Genomic DNA, 17871 nt, shown 5'->3' on the forward strand with positions numbered 1-17871 from the left:
CATAGTTTGGGACCCACTGAGCGTAGTAGGAAAAGAACTCCAGACAGCGTTTGAGGACTTTGGGGCAGGGGGGGAGGGGAAGTTCCATGAGGGGGCGCATGCGGTCGAGGTCGGGCCCGAGAAGTCCGTTTTGGACCATATCGCCGAGAATGGCGAACCGGGTCGTGCTGAACACACACTTCTCTTTGTTGTAGGTCAGGTTGAGAAGAGTGACAAGCCCAGGCATGTACAATACAGCACAGTGAATATAAGACAATAACGTGGTTTACCACAGAACTCCACGAGGGATTTGAGCTCATAGCCTGGGCTGAAGTTTTTGTGAGTATGTGAGGCCTGCCTCAGCCTCGGTGAAAGGTTAAACTGTCTGGTCTGATGGATTAGAAAAGATCTCACTTTACCGTAGAGGGAGGCGGAGGGCGGGATTTACCCACCAACCCGCCGCGTGTTTTTCGGCTGGGGAGACGGCCCGCCAGCGGGATTTCCAGGTCCTGCTGTTGTCAACGGGATTACCCGTTGACTGCACCCCTCGTCGCCGGGAAACCCGTGCACCGCTGGTGGGACCGAAATATCCCACCGGCGTGAACAGCCAGTAAATTTCGCCCAGAGAGTTCTCTTGGTCAATGTTTCTCTCCACCAACACCCACCAAAACACACTATGGTAATTCTGTCTTGGTTGTGTTGTGACAAATTGACTGCTGTGTTTCCCGACAACATTGGCAACGTTGACTGCACTTCAAAAGTAATTGGTTACAAAGCACTCCGTGAAAGTCCAAAGATGTGCAGGTCACGTGGATTGGCCATGCTAAATTACCCCTTAGTGTCCAAAAGGATGGGTGGGGTTACGGGGATAGATTTGAATTGATTTCGTTTGATTGATTTATTATTGTCATATGTATTAGTATTCAGTGAAAAGTATTGTTCCTTGCAAACTATGCAAACAACGCATACCGTACATAGGGAAGGAAGGAAAGACTACAGAATATAATGTTACAGTTCATGGCTAGAGTGTAGAGAAAAGATCAACTTTAATACGAGGTAGGTCATTTCAAAAGTCTGATGGCAGTAGGGAAGAAGCTGTTCTTGAGTCGGTTGGTACGTGACCTCAAACCTTTGTATCTTTTTCCTGACGGAAGAAAGTGGAAGAGAGTATGTCCGGGGTGCGTGTGGTCCTCAATGATGCTGGCTGCCTTTCCGAGGCAGCGGGAATTGTAGACAGAGTCAGTGGATGGGAGGCTGGTTTGCGTGATGGATTGGGCTACATTCACGACCTTTTGTAGTTTCCTGCGGTCTTGGGCAGAGCAGGCTCCATACCAAGCTGTGATACAACCAGAAAGAATGCTTTCTATGGTGCTTCTGTAATAGTTGGTGAGGGTCGTAGCTGACATGCCAAATTTCCTTAGTCTTCTGAGAAAGTAGAGTCATTGGTGGGCTTTCTTAACTATAGTGTCGGCATGGGGGGACCAGGACAGGCTGTTGGTGATCTGGACACCTAAAAACCTGAAGCTCTGGACCCTTTCTACTTGGTTCCCATTGATGTAGACAGGGACATGTTCTCCTCTACGCTTCCTGAAGTCAATGACAATCTCTTTCATTTTGTTGACATTGAGGGAGAGATTATATAGGTGGGGGGGGGGGGGGGGGGGGAGCCTAGGTAGGGTGCTCTTTCAGGGAGTTGGTGCAGACTCGATGGGCTGAATGGCCTCCTCCTGCACTGTAGGGATTCTATAAAAGTGACCTCCTAATGAACTTTCAGTCACCTCCCCAACTCCTCTCACCCCCCCATTGATTTTGCCTCCATGAAGCAACTTGGAGATGCTTTACTGTGTCAAAGGCTTTTCGATGATCCGCATTCTTATTTAGTGCTGTGACAATTATAGGAGAAACACTTTGTCCAGTTGTGAATCTGATGGTGATCGCATATACCTTTGGCTGTAACAAACCCCGTGTACACATCCAGCTGGGGTTAGACACAATTCTTTGAACACTGAGAAACTGGAGACCAATTCTGTTTTCTTTTTAGCTCCATTAAAGGCCAGTTAATTGATTCTTGGCTTACCACTCCGTCCATATCAAACTGCACATATGAAACTGAATTCTATATGAGTGTGAAATGGTTAGATAAAAGCCAACAACTTCACATGAAATCGAAGGCCTCAGTGTGGGTCTGAGCTAGGAGGGTTCCAGCTTTGATCGAACTCGTGTTGTTTTTGCTAATGCCAACTGGGGTGATGTGAGCTGCGGTAAGAGTGTCCCAGCATCCTGATGGGCGAGGGAAGGGGAAACAAAATTGCCAGAATTGTGGGTAACCCGGAGGCCTTGTAGGTGGGGTATCCGATGATGCGGGGTGTGATGGCATCCAAGCAGGTGGCGGGGGGGGGGCAGCGAGGTGGGGGGAGGAGACTGGGGAAAGGGACCAGTAGCCGTGAAGAATGTGTTGCATCCTAATTCCTGTCAGCTTCACATCAATGTTCCGAACAATATTGTAATTTTCCAAATATGGATATGGCTCATTAAACAGATGCCACCGGGCTGGTTAGGCACAGTGCAGGAGGCCTTACCTGCACACTGTCCTGAGGGCACTAATTCACGTTTTAGATGGCTGCTGGGAATGCCTTGTTTTGATGATGGAGAAAATAGCCATGGAATTATACACAGGAATGCTGAACTTTAAAATGACCTGGAGCCAGATTCTCCGCTCCTGAGGTTAAGTGTTGCTGCCGGGGCAGGATTCGTGGACTTCCACGACAGTAAAACCGGCGCCGCACCTGGACCGATTTAACGATCGTTAAGGGGCTAGTATTGGCGCCACGTGGAACATAATTGATTCCAATGAGAAACGATGCCGGATTTGCTGGATTCGCGATTGACACTCGGGAGGCTGACAAGCTGCAGCTGCATACACACACACACACCTCACCACACACACCAGCCCAGCCAACAAGACGCTCGGCCCCACAATACAATGGCGCGGAACTGGAGACCCTGCTGGAGGCGGTGGAGGAGAGGCGGGTGACCCTGTACCCCGGGCTGGGAAAGAGGCTGCCAGCCACCGCCGCTCGTTAGGCCAAGGCGCAGGTGGCAGAGGCCGTCAGCTCCATTGGCAACACCGTCCAGATTGCACAGCCTCCTCAGGGCAGCACCGTGCCCCTGGCACTAACCCCCATCCCATGCACCCGTAACCCCACCCTCACTCACCCCCACCGGAGGGCGGCCGAACCCCCACCCTGCACCAAGTGCTGGCACCAATACCGACCACCATGGCGAGATGCCCTGTGAGATACCCTCAATTACAACTCGAGAGAGATGATTGGTAATACAAAGGCTTTAATTACCAGAGAACCAGACAGCTGCCGAGAAGTGTGCTCACTGCACGTTGCCTACTGAACGTAACCTTATATACAGCTTCCTGGGGGCGGAGCCGGAGGCAGAGTCCCACAGGGTTCCAAACCCGGTCTTAAAGGGGCCTACGCATTAAAGGTACATGTGTATACAGATATCATTCATCACACCCTGACCACTCAAGCCACCAGCCACCCACTCCCTGGGCAGCATGTGTCGGACCATCTAACACCGTGAGTGTTCTGTCCCCCACCCCCAGGAGAAGGCCTTGCACAACCCCCGGCAGCAGGAGAAGACTAGAGTGGGACTGCCGGACCTGCGCGCCTCACCTCAGCAGAACAGAGGGCACTGGGCATGGTAGTTGGCCTGAGTAAAGGGTCGCCTGGGCGGAGGTCGGCGTCAGGCGAGTCAAGTGAGACCCTGCTGAGTTGCGGTTCCCCATGGCACATGAGTCACATTCTCCCACCACCACCCCCACACCACTCTCATACCTACACCATCCCCACACCACTTTCATACCCACACCACTCCCACATCCCCTCTCCACCTCCATACCCATACCACCGCCCCGCTCCCAAGCGTCTTGTCTTGAATCTTGCAGGAGCTGCTGATGACGGTCCTTCTGGTGTACCCCGGCCCCAGCCACAACCAGAACCCCGTGTGTCGACCAGCGACGGCAATGACACTGACACAGATGGGAGCACTCAACCCGTATCCCGAGATATCCCGGAGCTCGAGTCCGGGGATGACACTGACTTCCCATCACAGCCGTCCCCAACACCCTCCACCATTCCAGACACACTCACCTCGGTTGGGCACTTTGGTGAAGAGGCTCCTGGGGCACAAAGTGGTGCACACCACACAAATGCTCCAGTATAGATGGTGGAGGCCAGAACTCCAGACGGGGCAGACGGTTGGAGGCCAGGCCGACCCCTGGGACTAGCTGCCGTCCAGATGGGATTCGGGCTTCTGGAACGGACAGTCCCATCAATTGTGGAGATGGAGTCGGAGAGCCAGGGGCTACACGAGGGGTTACCGACGAGCATCCAACATCTGCAAGTGCAGTTGGAGGGGTCCAACTGCGTGCAGGAGCAGAAGGTGATGCCGACCATGCATGCCAATCAGGCCAACACCACACAGGTGGCATCCGCAGAGGAGGTCTTGGAGGCGAAGGCCTCAGCCATGGATAAACATGGCCAAGGCCTCTGGCACTCTGTGCAGGCGGAGGTTGCCCTACCACAGGCAGTCTCAGACCCACCTGGACATTGCAGCGATACTCCTGAGTGCGGCCCAGTCACAGCGGACCATGCCTAAGAGTGTCGGCATTGTCCAGGCACTGACCGACGTGGCACAGACGCAGAGCGAGGTGGTCCAGTCCCAGAGGGAGGTGGCCCAGTCACTGGCTGATGTGGTGGCACCGTCACAGTGAGATCTGGTGCAGTCCCAGACAGACATAGTCCACTCCCTGTGCTCCATGACCGTAAGAATGCAGACCCCGGTCGAGTCGAGAGCGAGCCTCCAGGACTAGCAGTGCCAGATGGCAGGTTAACTCCATTTGCTCCCCAGTCCCATGGAGTAGCCCGGGGGCCATCAGGCACCCCAAGGGAGGAGGAATTAGTGGGGCCCATGTTGGCGACTCCCGCAGGGATGGTGCCGAAAACCGCAATGCCTTGGACTCCACCCCTCCTCCCCGTCCTGTCCCTGGTACATCACATGGGCAGAAAGCAGAATAGGGCGGCACCACACCATCCGGGACACCTGAGCAGCAGCCGGGCCCATCCAAGCCTGGTTGCCCCAGAAGGCAGCTGCCAAAGGGGACCCAGGCTTCAGGACAGGCCGCCTCCACTCCTGATGTACCATCTGGGGATCCACTTAGATGTAGTGTTTGGGCTTGTAAGGCCAGAAAAGTGGACACCAGCTAAGTTAGCACAGGTGCAGGGCACAGTTTAGTGATAGGGGCTGGTGCACAAAGCTGTATATATTTGTTAACATTAAACACCTGTGCACATTGTTACAACGGTGCTCCGTCAGAGAGGTGTGAGGGAGGGACGGTCTGGGCTGGCTGCAGAGAGGTCACAGGGGTGGGGGGGGGCACAATGGACTGGCATTGTGGGTGAAATAATAATAATCTTTATTGTCACAAGTAGGCTTAGATTAACACTGCAATGACATCACTGTGAAAAGCCCCTCGTCGCCACACTCTGGCGCCTGTTCGGGTATACAGAGGGAGAATTCAGAATGCCCAAATTACCCAGCAGCACGTCTTTCGGGACTTTTGGGAGGAAAATGTAGATGTTGCAGGTAGGGCAGTAGATGTTGTCTATATGGACTTCAGTAAGGCCTTTGACAAGGTCCCTCATGGTAGACTAGTACAAAAGGTGAAGTCACACGGGATCAGGGGTGAACTGGCAAGGTGGATACAGAACTGGCTGGGCCATAGAAGGCAGAGGGTAGCAATGGAGGGATGCTTTTCTAATTGGAGGGCTGTGACCAGTGGTGTTCCACAGGGATCAGTGCTGGGACCTTTGCTCTTTGTAGTATATATAAATGATTTGGAGGAAAATGTAACTGGTCTGATTAGTAAGTTTGCAGACGACACAAAGGTTGGTGGAATTGCGGATAGCGATGAGGACTGTCTGAGGATACAGCAGGATTTAGATTGTCTGGAGACTTGGGCGGAGAGATGGCAGATGGAGTTTAACCTGGACAAATGTGAGGTAATGCATTTTGGAAGGGCTAATGCAGGTAGGGAATATACAGTGAATGGTAGAACCCTCAAGAGTATTGAAAGTCAAAGAGATCTGGGAGTACAGGTCCACAGATCACTGAAAGGGGCTACACAGGTGGAGAAGGTAGTCAAGAAGGCATACGGCATGCTTGCCTTCATTGGCCGGGGCATTGAGTATAAGAATTGGCAAGTCATGTTGCAGCTGTATAGAACCTTAGTTAGGCCACACTTGGAGTATAGTGTTCAATTCTGGTCGCCACACTACCAGAAGGATGTGGAGGCTTTAGAGAGGGTGCAGAAGAGATTTACCAGGATGTTGCCTGGTATGGAGGGCATAAGCTATGAGGAGCGATTGAATAAACTCGGTTTGTTCTCACTGGAACGAAGGAGGTTGAGGGGCGACCTGATAGAGGTATACAAAATTATGAGGGGCATAGACAGAGTGGATAGTCAGAGGCTTTTCCCCAGGGTAGAGGGGTCAATTACTAGGGGGCATAGGTTTAAGGTGAGAGGGGCAAAGTTTAGAGTAGATGTACGAGGCAAGTTTTTTACGCAGAGGGTAGTGGGTGCCTGGAACTCACTACCGGAGGAGGTAGTGGAAGCAGGGACGATAGGGACATTTAAGGGGCATCTTGACAAATATATGAATAGGATGGGAATAGAAAGGATACGGACCCAGGAAGTGTAGAAGATTGTAGTTTAGTCGGGCAGTATGGTCGGCACGGGCTTGGAGGGCCGAAGGGCCTGTTCCTGTGCTGTACATTTCTTTGTTCTTTGTTCTTTGTTTGTTGAAACCGGAGCACCCGGAGGAAACCCACGCAGACACGGGGAGAACGTGCAGACTCCGCACAGACAGTGACCCAAACCAGGAATCGAACCTGGGACCCTGGAGCTGTGAAACAACTGTGCTACCGTGCTGCCCAGATTGGCCCGGGGACCATGGTTCAGCCACCACGCCACTCCAGGTATTCGATGGGTCCGTGTGCTGGGATAACCCAGGTGGACGGTGGAAAGTGCTACCGCAGGCAGGAGTCAGATCTCAAACGAAGCGGAGCACCAGAGCTCATCCTAGAGCGGGTTGTCATCCTCCTCCATCCCATGCACCAACCCAGGGCTTGCACCCCATAGTGAGGCAGGGAGGAATCTCGGAGGGGGCTGCAGTTGGGTGAGGGGGGGATGGCGCCAGGAGGTGTTCATGGGAGAGGTTGGCCAGGGGAGGGGATATGGTGTGCGTACCCTTGGCCAGTCTCCCTAGTCGGTGAACCTGGAGGCGATCAGGGCGCCGCGTGCATGTTGGCCCTGGCGCACCCATTGTGAGGCCTGCCTGGACCCCATGTCCTGCCCATCTTCACCTTCTCCAGCATCCTTTTCATCAGAGGAGCACTGCCGTTCACCCTCCCCCTCCAACACGCTGCCCCTCTGCTGTGCTATGTTGTGGGGGACGCAGCAGGCCGCCATGATGTGGGAGACTCTCCCAGCGCTAGACTGGAGGGCTCCTTCAGAGCGGTCCTGGCACCTGAACCGCATCTTCAGAATCTTCAGAGGCACCGCTCGATCACGCCCCTGGTCGCAGCATGGACGTCGGTGTAGTGGGTCTCCGATTCGGTCTGTGGCCTCCATAGAGGCGTCATCAGCCGCGACCGCAGTGAATAACCCTTGTCGCTCAGGAGACAACCCCCCAGCCAGGGAGGTGCACCTCGAAGATAGCAGGAAACGTCGAATGTGTCAGGATGAAGGCGTCGTGCACACTGCCCGGATATCGGGCGCAGATGTGACTGATGTGCATCCGTTGGTCACATGCCAGGTTTATCGAGTGGAACCTCTTTTGGTTTGTATTTAGCGACCTATCATCTGTAGGTGCTCGTAGGGCGACATGCATCCCGTCGATCACCCCCTGGACTTGGGCCATCTCTGCGATGGCAGCAAACCCCACTGCCAGGGCATCCTGGTGGCCTCGGTCCACATTGAAATGGATATATTGAGCCGACTGGGCATATTGGGCCTCTGTCATGGTGCGGATGCACCTGTGCGCCGGGCTCTGTGAGATTCCGGACAGGTCCCCACTCAGCACCTGGAAGGACCCCGTGGCGTCGAAGTTCAGGGCGACCGTCACCTTGATGCGGCGTGGTGGGGTGGAGAGTGGCCAAAAACTTTATATTTTGAAATAGACACAAAGCCTGAAGATGGCTGAGAATGTACAGTTAGCACCTGTCAGGAATGGCTATAGGATGTTTCTCTAAGGGAAATGGAAACCCTCCCTGTGTTTTTAGACAGGAGATTTCTAAAAGCATCCAAAGACTGATTTCATCACTGATAAAGACAAAGGACCATAATTGCCACCCCATCTTGCAGACCCTGGGTGTAATTGCCTGGACGACTAATGTCTTCTGGTTTCCTCTTGCTTGTGGTGTGAGGAAAAGCAGCTTTAGGTTTCCTGCAGGTGTGTCATACAATCCTGGAAGCAGTGCCCCTGCAGAAAGGAAATAACCATCTATTGCAGGAATAAATAAAGCTCTCTCTCTGACTGTGGAAGTCAACCATCCAGCAAAAAGGGATTGTAGCTCGTAAAAGAAAATTAAATTTGTCTATCAAACCACAGAGCACCTGAATTGTAGAATCAACTACTCATCTGCTGAAGTCAACTATACTGAGATCAATCCATAACGGCCGCAACACTTTACCATATTCACCGTGCAATTCAAGGACTGTTCCGCATAACTTTTTATTTATATTTACTTACTATTGGGCTCAATTCTTATTTATAATCCATATGAATGTCGATGCATGTTTTTTTTTAACCATTTCTCACTATCTGTTTAGTAGTGAATAAATTTACTGTATCTTAACTGACGAAAGCCTGGATAAATTGGCTCCTTTTTAAACAGAACCATTGGGTCTGGAATAGGTATCCAAAGGAAAGGGAACTTTGTTAGATTAAACCTTTGTTGCTACCAGCAGCGGGTGGGTTTAACGAAGACGTGAAGCCAGTCATCCTTCCTCATCTGGGTTTGTAACAATTTGGGGGTATCCCAGATGGACGGTGACAAATCGAACAGTCTGACTCGGATGAACAACTTTTGGGGAATCTCACCTGGGGATGCTTGTAACAGCCTGAAATACCGTCTGGTTACGTTTTGCATCATACATTATTCAGGCACCTTGGAGGTGCTCGGTGTGTGAAATGGAGCCTCACTGCGTCCATTTTTGCATCTTCACTTCTCCTCCCTCTGGGATGCTCCTTAGACCTACCTCGTTGCCTTTGGAACCTAATGCGGCTCGGTGGCAAGTTCCTGATACACGGCAGATACCACATGGCCTGACTGCACTCGCATTGGCTTTCTCTCTCCCCAAAGCCGCATTGCACCATTATCTCAGGACACGTAGCAAGTCAATCTATCTCCTGGAGACTACCTTGAAATTGTAACCAAAGCAAAGCAATTTTCTACTGAATTATTACTTTAGAGCATATATGACAGGTTTGCTGTAACAGATGAGTTCAGGAGATGTTCAAGAGTGATCTGCAAAAGATGCATTAAACTGGCTGAGTTCTCTGAGATAGTGGGCGGGATTCTTCCGTCTCCGACACCCAAATCGCGTTTGGCGATCGGCCGGAGAATCCCCGTTTCCGCCGAAATTGGGGGCGCCGTTGCTTTTGCAATGCTCCGCCCCCTCAAAACCGCCATACTCGCAGAATATGCCGCACGAGGTCAGGGTGGCCTCAGGACGTCACCTGAGACCCTTCCCCGATGCACCGGCCCCAATGGGCCGACTTCTCGAGGGCGTGGAACACTTGTCCTTTTTATTTTCGTGAGTCCAGTGTCGCCACAGTCGGGGGGTGGGAGGGGTGGGGGGGGTGGGGGGTGGGGGGGGGGGGACGGGAGCCGTTCGCTGGCAGGGGGGCCTTCGTGGGGGGGCTGGGAGGACTAGTGGGGGATGGTCCAGGGGTGGCGAGCCTGGTTCAAAGGGGGGGCAGTTTTTGGCAGCCGGGTCCGTGTGCGACCGGCGCCATGTTGCACGGTGCGGCCGCTGCAGGCCGCTGCCGTGCGTATGCGTGGCCATAGACCCGGTAATTCTCCGGCTGTATCCACAGCTAGAGCTGAGGGCTCTACGCTGTGTGCCTGCTAGCCCCCCCACAGAGGAATGGTGTAACTTTTGCGCCATTATTTCGGGAGTAAAATGCCACCGTTCCCACGCCAGCGTCAACACTTAGTCTTCAAATCGGAGAATCCAGCCCAGTGAGTATGTTATGGGATAATCTCCTGGAGAGCAATCCTTGCTATTCCTTTGTATTTCTTTTGACTATACATTGGTGAAAATTTTACAGTGGACACAAATTAAATAATTTATGGGGAAGATTTTAAACTTCATTGCACCAGACAAGTTGATATTGATTTTTATGAGTCAATAACTTTGTTGTTTCATGTAAGGGCTATGGAGAGAGAGCGGGTAAATGGAGTTGGAATCAGCCATGATTGAATGGTGGAGTTGACTCGATGGGCCGAATGGCCTCACTTCTGCTCCTATGTCTTATGGTCTTACCTACCAGCCTGGCAGAAGGTAAACTGGATAGACCGCCCAGTGACCCCTATGTTAGGTACAAGCAATAGGGGCAAAGGCCCAGTGTGCCTGGTCTCTATGACCACAGTGTTTGTCCCAGATTGTTGACCAAATGGTCTAGTTGTGCTTGGACCTGCAGTGGACAATGATCCAGGGTCACAATGTGAATGAGGAGGAGCAAGAGATATTCCCCTGACTATCTCTTGATCGTACTCTTGCGACACCCGGAAAGAAAAGTGTGCTGGTAAACCCAGAGCTGTGACCTTAGATCCTTGGACTTCTCAGGGATGCCTTGAAGATATTTTATATAGTCCTCCTCTCCAACAGCAGCCAGAAGTTTCCTTTGCAGGTGGTCAGGAGCACAGCTCCAGACTGTTCCAGGGAGCAGACCTACACACGGTGAATGATCCAGGCCATTTACCCCCCGCATGCAATTCACCTCCGGTACGTCACAAATAGGAGGGCGACTCCGAGAATAAACTGGCACATAGAATCATAACATTTACAGTGCAGAAGGAGGCCAATCAGCCCATCTAGTCTGCACCAGCCCTTGGAAAGAGCGCCCCACTTAAGCCCCATGCCTCCACCCTCTCCCCTATATCCTCGTAACCCCACCTAACTTTTTTTGGACACCAAGGGCAATTTAGCATGGCCAATCCACCTAACCTGCACATCTTTGGACTGTGGGGAAAAAACGGAGCACCCGGAGGAAACCCACGCAGACACGGGGAGAACGTGCAGACTCCGCACAGATAGTGACCCAAGCCCGGAATTGAACCTGGGACCCTGGAGCTGTGAAGTAACTGTGCTAACCAATATGCTACCGTGCTGCCCCAGTATATATCTCAAAACCCAGCCAACCTTTACTCAGCCTTCCCTTATCCTTTCCTGAAGGTGCTGACCTATCTTGGGCTGTGGCTCCGTATCCTTCCACTTTTGGGAACTACTTTCAGATGGAAATTCCAACACAAGCTGATATATGAGCATCATTGGGTGATTCAGCTGTGGGTTTACCACAGCCAATTCCAATTCAGTCCCCGTATAGTGTTCTCATATCTTTATGGTTTAACAGCGAAAGTCAACTCATACCACTCTTCCTATTCATCGAAAAGTCATGGGTTCAAACCCTAGAACCGTTCTTTGGATGAGATGTCAAACAGAGTTATTGTCTGTATGTTCAAATGGATTTTTTAGCTCTAATATTGTTGAAGGGAAGCAGGAAGTTCTCCTGGAGTCCCGACGAACATCACCAAGACAGCAAATGCCAGCAAAACAAATTTCTGCTTGTGGGATCTCACTGTGCACAAAATCATCTGGCGTGCTTGACAACATAACAACAGTCAGTGCACTCAAAAATTAATTCACTTGTGGGGAAAATTAAAATTTTATTATTAATCTTCTCATTACTGCTTTGCAGGCTTGATAGTATATTTGGGAATGATGGTCGGAGCCTTCATCTGGGGCGGACTGGCCGATAAAATGGGCAGAAGATATTGTCTGATCATTGCCCTCAGCATCAATGGAGTCTTTATCATCTTCTCATCGTTTGTCCAGGGCTATGGCATGTTCCTGTTCTGCCGACTACTTTCAGGAGCTGGGTACGTGAATCCTATATTTTGAAACTGTGGAATTAACGAATGATACTCGGAATATTGTAATAAAATTCCAGCTGCCCTGGTAATTCTCCTATCCCTGGTTACGACGCCCTCACTGTCGTGCATTGAGTAAGATTCTGCAGGCAGCCATTACTGAACTGGCTCCCCATTTACACCTCCCCAATGGAGAGAGCAATGGAACAAAATGCTCAGATCTTTTAATATCAGCACAGCAAGGTGTAGGTCGGGCGCATGTGATCGGTGGACCTCAAGCCCTCAGACATTTTCTTTTAGAACAAAACAAAGAACAAAGAACAAAGAAAAGTACAGCACAGGAACAGGCCCTTCGGCCTTCCAAGCCTATGCCGACCATGCTGCCTGTCTAAACTAAAATCTTCTACAGTTCCTGGGTCCGTATCCCTCTGTTCCCATCCTATTCATGTATTTGACAAGATGCCCCTTAAAACGTCACGATCGACCCTGCTTCTACCACCTCCTCCGGCAGCGAGTTCCAGGCACCCACTACCCTCTGTGTAAAAATCTTGCCTCGTACATCTACTCTAAACCTTGCCCCTCTCACCTTAAACCTATGCCCCCTAGTAATTGACCCCTCTACCCTGGGGAAAAGCCTCTGACTATCCACTCTGTCTATGCCCCTCTATCAGGTCGCCCCTCAACCTCCGTCGTTCCAGCGAGAACAAACCGAGTTTATTCAACCTCTCCTCATAGCTGATGCCCTCCATACCAGGCAACATCCTGGTAAATCTCTTCTGCACCCTTTCTAAAGCCTCCACATCCTTCTGGTATTGTGGCAACCAGAATTGAACACTATACTCCACATGTGGCCTAACTAAGGTTCTATACAGCTGCAACATGACTTGCCAATTCTTATACTCAATGCCCAGGCCAATGAAGGCAAGCGTGCCGTATGCCTTCTTGACTACCTTCTCCACCTGTGTTGCCCCTTTCAGTGACCTGTGGACCTGTACACCTAGATCTCTCTGACTTTCAATACTCTTGAGGGTTCTACCATTCACTGTATATTCCCTACTTGCATTAGACCTTCCAAAATGCATTACCTCACATTTGTCCAGATTAAACTCCATCTGCCATCTCTTCGCCCAAGTCTCCAAACAATCTAAATCCTGCTGTATCCTCCGACAGTCCTCATCGCTATCTGCAATTCCACCAACGTTTGTGTTGTCCACAAACTTACTAATCAGACCAGTTACATTTTCCTCCAAATCATTTATATATACTACAAACAGCAAAGATCCCAGCACTGATCCCTGCGGAACACCATGAGTCACAGCCCTCCAATCAGAAAAGCACCCTTCCATTGCTACACTCTGCCTTCTATGACCTAGCCAGTTCTGTATCCATCTTGCCAGCTCACCTCTGATCCTGTGTGACTTTACCTCTTGTACGAGTCTACCATTAGGGACTTTGTCAAAGGCCTTACTGAAGTCCATATAAACAACATCCACTGCCCTTCCAGAATCAATAATCTTTGTGACCTCCTCGAATAACTCTATCAAGTTAGTGAGACACGACCCCTCCCCTTCATAAAACCGTGCTGCGTCTCGCTAATACGTCCATTTGCTTCCAAATCGGAGTAGATCCTGCCTCAAAGAATTCTCTCCAATAATTTCCCTACCACTGACGTAAGGCTCACCGGCCTGTAGTTCCCTGGATTATTCTTGCTACCCTTCATAAACAAAGGAACAACATTGGCTATTCTCCAGTCCGGGACATCACCTGAAGACAGTGAGGATCCAAAGATTTCTGTCAGGGCCTCAGCAATTTCCTCTCTTGCCTCCTTCAGTATTCTGGGGTAGATTCCATCAGGCCCTGGAGACCTATCTACATTAATATTTTTCAAGACGCCGAACACCTTGTCTTTTTGGATCTCAATGTGACCCAGCTATCTACACACCATTCTCCAGACTCAACATCCACCAATTCCTTCTCTTTGGTGAATACTGATGCAAAGTATTCATTTAGTACCTCGCCCATTTCCTCTGACTCCACACATAGATTCCCTCCCCTGTCCTTCAGTGGGCCAACCCTTTCCCTGGCTACCCTCTTGCTTTTTATGTACGTGTAAAAAGCCTTGGGATTTTCCTTAACCCTATTTGCCAATGACTTTTCGTGACCCCTTTTAGCCCTCCTGACTCCTTGCTTCAGTTCCTACTTTCCTTATATTCCACACTAGTCCTGACAAATGCCACCTTTTTCTTTTTGACGAGGCCTATAATATCTCTCGTTATCCAAGGTTCCCGAAATTTGCCGTATTTATCCTTCTTCCTCACAGGAACATGAATTCCTTTCAACTGACATTTGAAAGCCTCCCATATGTCGGATGTTGATTTACCCTCAAACATCCGCCCCTAATCTAGGTTCTTCAGTTTCCGCCTTATGTTGTTATAATTAGCCTTCCCCCAATATAGCACATTCACCCTTGGACCACTCTTATCCTTACCAGCATTTTAAAACTTACTGAATTGTGGTCACTGTTCCCGAAATGCTCCCCTACTGAAACTTCTACCACTTGGCCGGGCTCATTCCCCAATACCAGGTCCAGTACAGCCCCTTCCTTAGTTGGCCTATCTACATATTGTTTTAAGAAGCCCTCCTGGATGCTCCTTACAAACTCTGCCCCGTCCAAGCCTCTATCACTAAGTGAGTCCCAGTCCATGTTGGGGAAGCTAAAGTCTCCCATCACAACAACCCTGTTGCTTTTACTCCTTTCCAAAATATGTCTACCTATCTGTTCCTCTATCTCATGCTGGCTGTTGGGTGGCTTGTAGTAAACCCCCAACATTATGACTGCACCCTTCTTATTCTTGATCTCTACCCTATCTAGCCTCGTTGCCCTCTGAGGTGTCCACCTGCAGTACAGCGCTTTTTACATCCCCCTCTATCCCGCCTGAAACATCTAAATCCTGGAATGTTTAGCTGCCAATCCTGTCCTTCCCTCAACCAGGTCTCTGTAATGCCAACAACATCATAGTGCCAAGTACTAATCCAAGCTCTAAGTTCATCTGCCTTAATTTTATACTTCTTGCATTCAAACGTATGCACTTCAGGGCACCAGTCCCGCTGTTTTCAGCAACATCGCCCTGTCTGCTCTTCTTCTGAGCCATACTGGCCCAATTCCCTAGTTCTCCCTCAATGTTTTCACCTTCTGACCTATTGCTCCGTTACCCACCCCCCTGCTATACTAGTTTAAACCCTCCCGTGTGACATTAGCAAACCTCGCGGCCAAGATATTTATGCCACTCCAGTTTAGATGCAACCTGTCCTTCTTATATAGATCACACCTGCCCCGGAAGAGCTCCCAGTGGTCCGGATAACTGAAACCCTCCCTCCTACACCAGATGTTTAGCCATGTGTTTAACTACTCTATCTTCCTATTTCTAGCCTCACTGGCACGCGGCACAGGGAGTAATCCCGAGATTACAACCCTAGAGGTCCTGTCTTTTAACTTTCTGCCTAGCTCCCTGAACTCCTGCTGCAGGAACTCATGCCCCTCCCTGCCTATGTCGTTAGTACCAATATGTACCACGACCTTTGCCTGTTTGCCCTCCCCCTTCAGGATGCCCTCTACCCATTCTGAGACATCCTAGACCCTGGCACCAGGGAGGCAACATACCATCCTGGATTCTCTTTCACGTCCACAGAAGCGCCTATCAGTGCCCCTGACTATAGAGTCCCCTATGACTATTGCTCTTCTGCGCTTTGACCCTCCCTGCTGAACATCAGAGCCAGCTGTGGTGCCACTACTCTGGCTGCTGCTGTTTTCCCCTGATAGGCTATCCCCCCCCAGACAGTATCCAAAGCGATACACCTGTTCGAGAGGGGGACAACCACAAGGGATTTCTGCACTGACTGCCTGCCCCTTCTGGTGGTCACCCATCTCTCTGCCTGCACCTTGGGTGTGACCACATCTCAATAACTCCTATCTATGACACTTTCCACCACCTGCATGCTCCTAAGTGCGTCCAATTGCTGCTCCAACCGCACCACGCGGTTATTTTATTTCTTTTTTTAAATATAAATTTAGACTACTCAATTCATTTTTTCCAAGTAAGGGGCAATTTAGCATGGCCAATCCACCTAACCTGCATATCATTGGGTTGTGGGGATGAAACCCACGCAAACACAGGGAGAATGTGCAAACTCCACATGGACAGTAACCCAGAGCCGGGATCGAACCTGGGACCTCGGCACCGTGAATCTTCTTTTATTTTAGATCACCCCGGACATTTTATCCCACCCTGGGACAGGTTTGTTGCAAAAACGTGAAGGCCAGCTGACTGATTGGCAAGTCCGCCAGCCGTAAAATTGGACGCATCACGTAAAATAGCCACCGATTGCCTCTTTACCGTGCTTAATTGTCGGCGAATGCACTTCAGACTCCCGTGTGCGTTCGCTGACCATAATGTTGGCCGTGATTTTCCCAAAAGGGAACAAAGTCCCCTAGCGAGCGCGTTTAGTCGTGTATTTACCGGCGCTCGCGGTGCCGAGACACACATGGCTATTCAACGCGATTCGCATTGTATAAGCGGCCTGAACGGGGAACGCGTGGCAGAGGCTATTGATTTGTACAGTGTAGCGAGAGATCCGAGACCCCCGAAACGATCCCTGACCTCCTTCTTCAGTCCGAACGTGCTATGGGAGGGTCCCGGACCCCTCCCCCCTTCCCCCCGCATTCTCTCTATAAATAGTAAATTCTTACTATTAATGTTTGCCTTCAGTGTGAAGTTGGAGGACCATCCAGAATATCAGCTCCTAAGTTTGGCCAAAGCTAGCATTTCCAGGGGATGGAATCTTAGTCCTCCCTGTTGAATTTAGTCTATTTTTATGGTTTGTCTATATTAATCATTCTGTGACATTCTTCTTTTCTTTTTAAAAAAAATTTAGTGCACCCAATTATTTTTTTTCCAATTAAGTGGCAATTTTAGCATGGCCAATTCACCTAACCAGCATGTCTTTGGGTTGTGGGGGTGAAACCCACGCAGACATGGGGCGAATGTGCAAACTCCACACGGACAGTGACCCAGGGCCGGGATTCGAACCCAGGTCCTCAGCGCCGTAATCCCAGTGTTAACCACTGTGCCACCGTGCTGCCCTATGACATTCTTTTTAAGAAACTGCTGAAAAACATGATGGTTAGCTTTGCTGAAAAATGTCAACTTGTCAATGGCCGGCATTTTTCAGTTCTGCCCAAAGTCAACGGACCCTTGGCTGGTCCGTCCAATTCTATGTCCCATCTGCAATGATTCCTGTGGTGGACTGGACTAGAAAATCCTGGCCTGTGTGTGTGAAAGAAGCCAGGCTCAGAAAGAGGAAGTTACTCACATACTGACCCACAGTTCAAGCAGAGGTTGCAGATGGTGACATATTTTAAGCTTATGAAAGACAGGACTAATTATATCTTTTGTGCGCCAATATATTGAAGTATTTTTGTGTTAGTGCTTGCTTCATTATGAAATTGTTTCATTTAAGGTTGCGAAAACCTTTGTGCAATAACAATGGAAGGGGTAAGCTGGAGACATAGAACATAGAACATTACAGCGCAGTACAGGCCCTTCGGCCCTCGATGTTGCACCGACCTGTGAAACCACTCTAAAGCCCATCTACACTATT

General features: G+C 50.3%; 1 protein-coding gene across 4 annotated transcripts in view; it reads left to right on the forward strand.

Moving 5' to 3' along the window:
* LOC140387417 (synaptic vesicle glycoprotein 2B-like) overlaps window positions 1-17871 on the forward strand; it is a 297753-nt gene that overhangs the window by 227459 nt on the left and 52423 nt on the right. For all 4 annotated transcript variants that reach the window (XM_072470504.1, XM_072470503.1, XM_072470501.1 and 1 more), the window contains exon 3: window positions 12042-12222. In XM_072470504.1, coding sequence (XP_072326605.1) covers window positions 12042-12222 — 181 coding nt within the window. The remainder of the gene's footprint in view (window positions 1-12041; window positions 12223-17871) is intronic.

This window comes from Scyliorhinus torazame, chromosome 12 (genome assembly GCF_047496885.1).
Source record: "Scyliorhinus torazame isolate Kashiwa2021f chromosome 12, sScyTor2.1, whole genome shotgun sequence".
Lineage (NCBI taxonomy): Eukaryota > Metazoa > Chordata > Chondrichthyes > Carcharhiniformes > Scyliorhinidae > Scyliorhinus > Scyliorhinus torazame.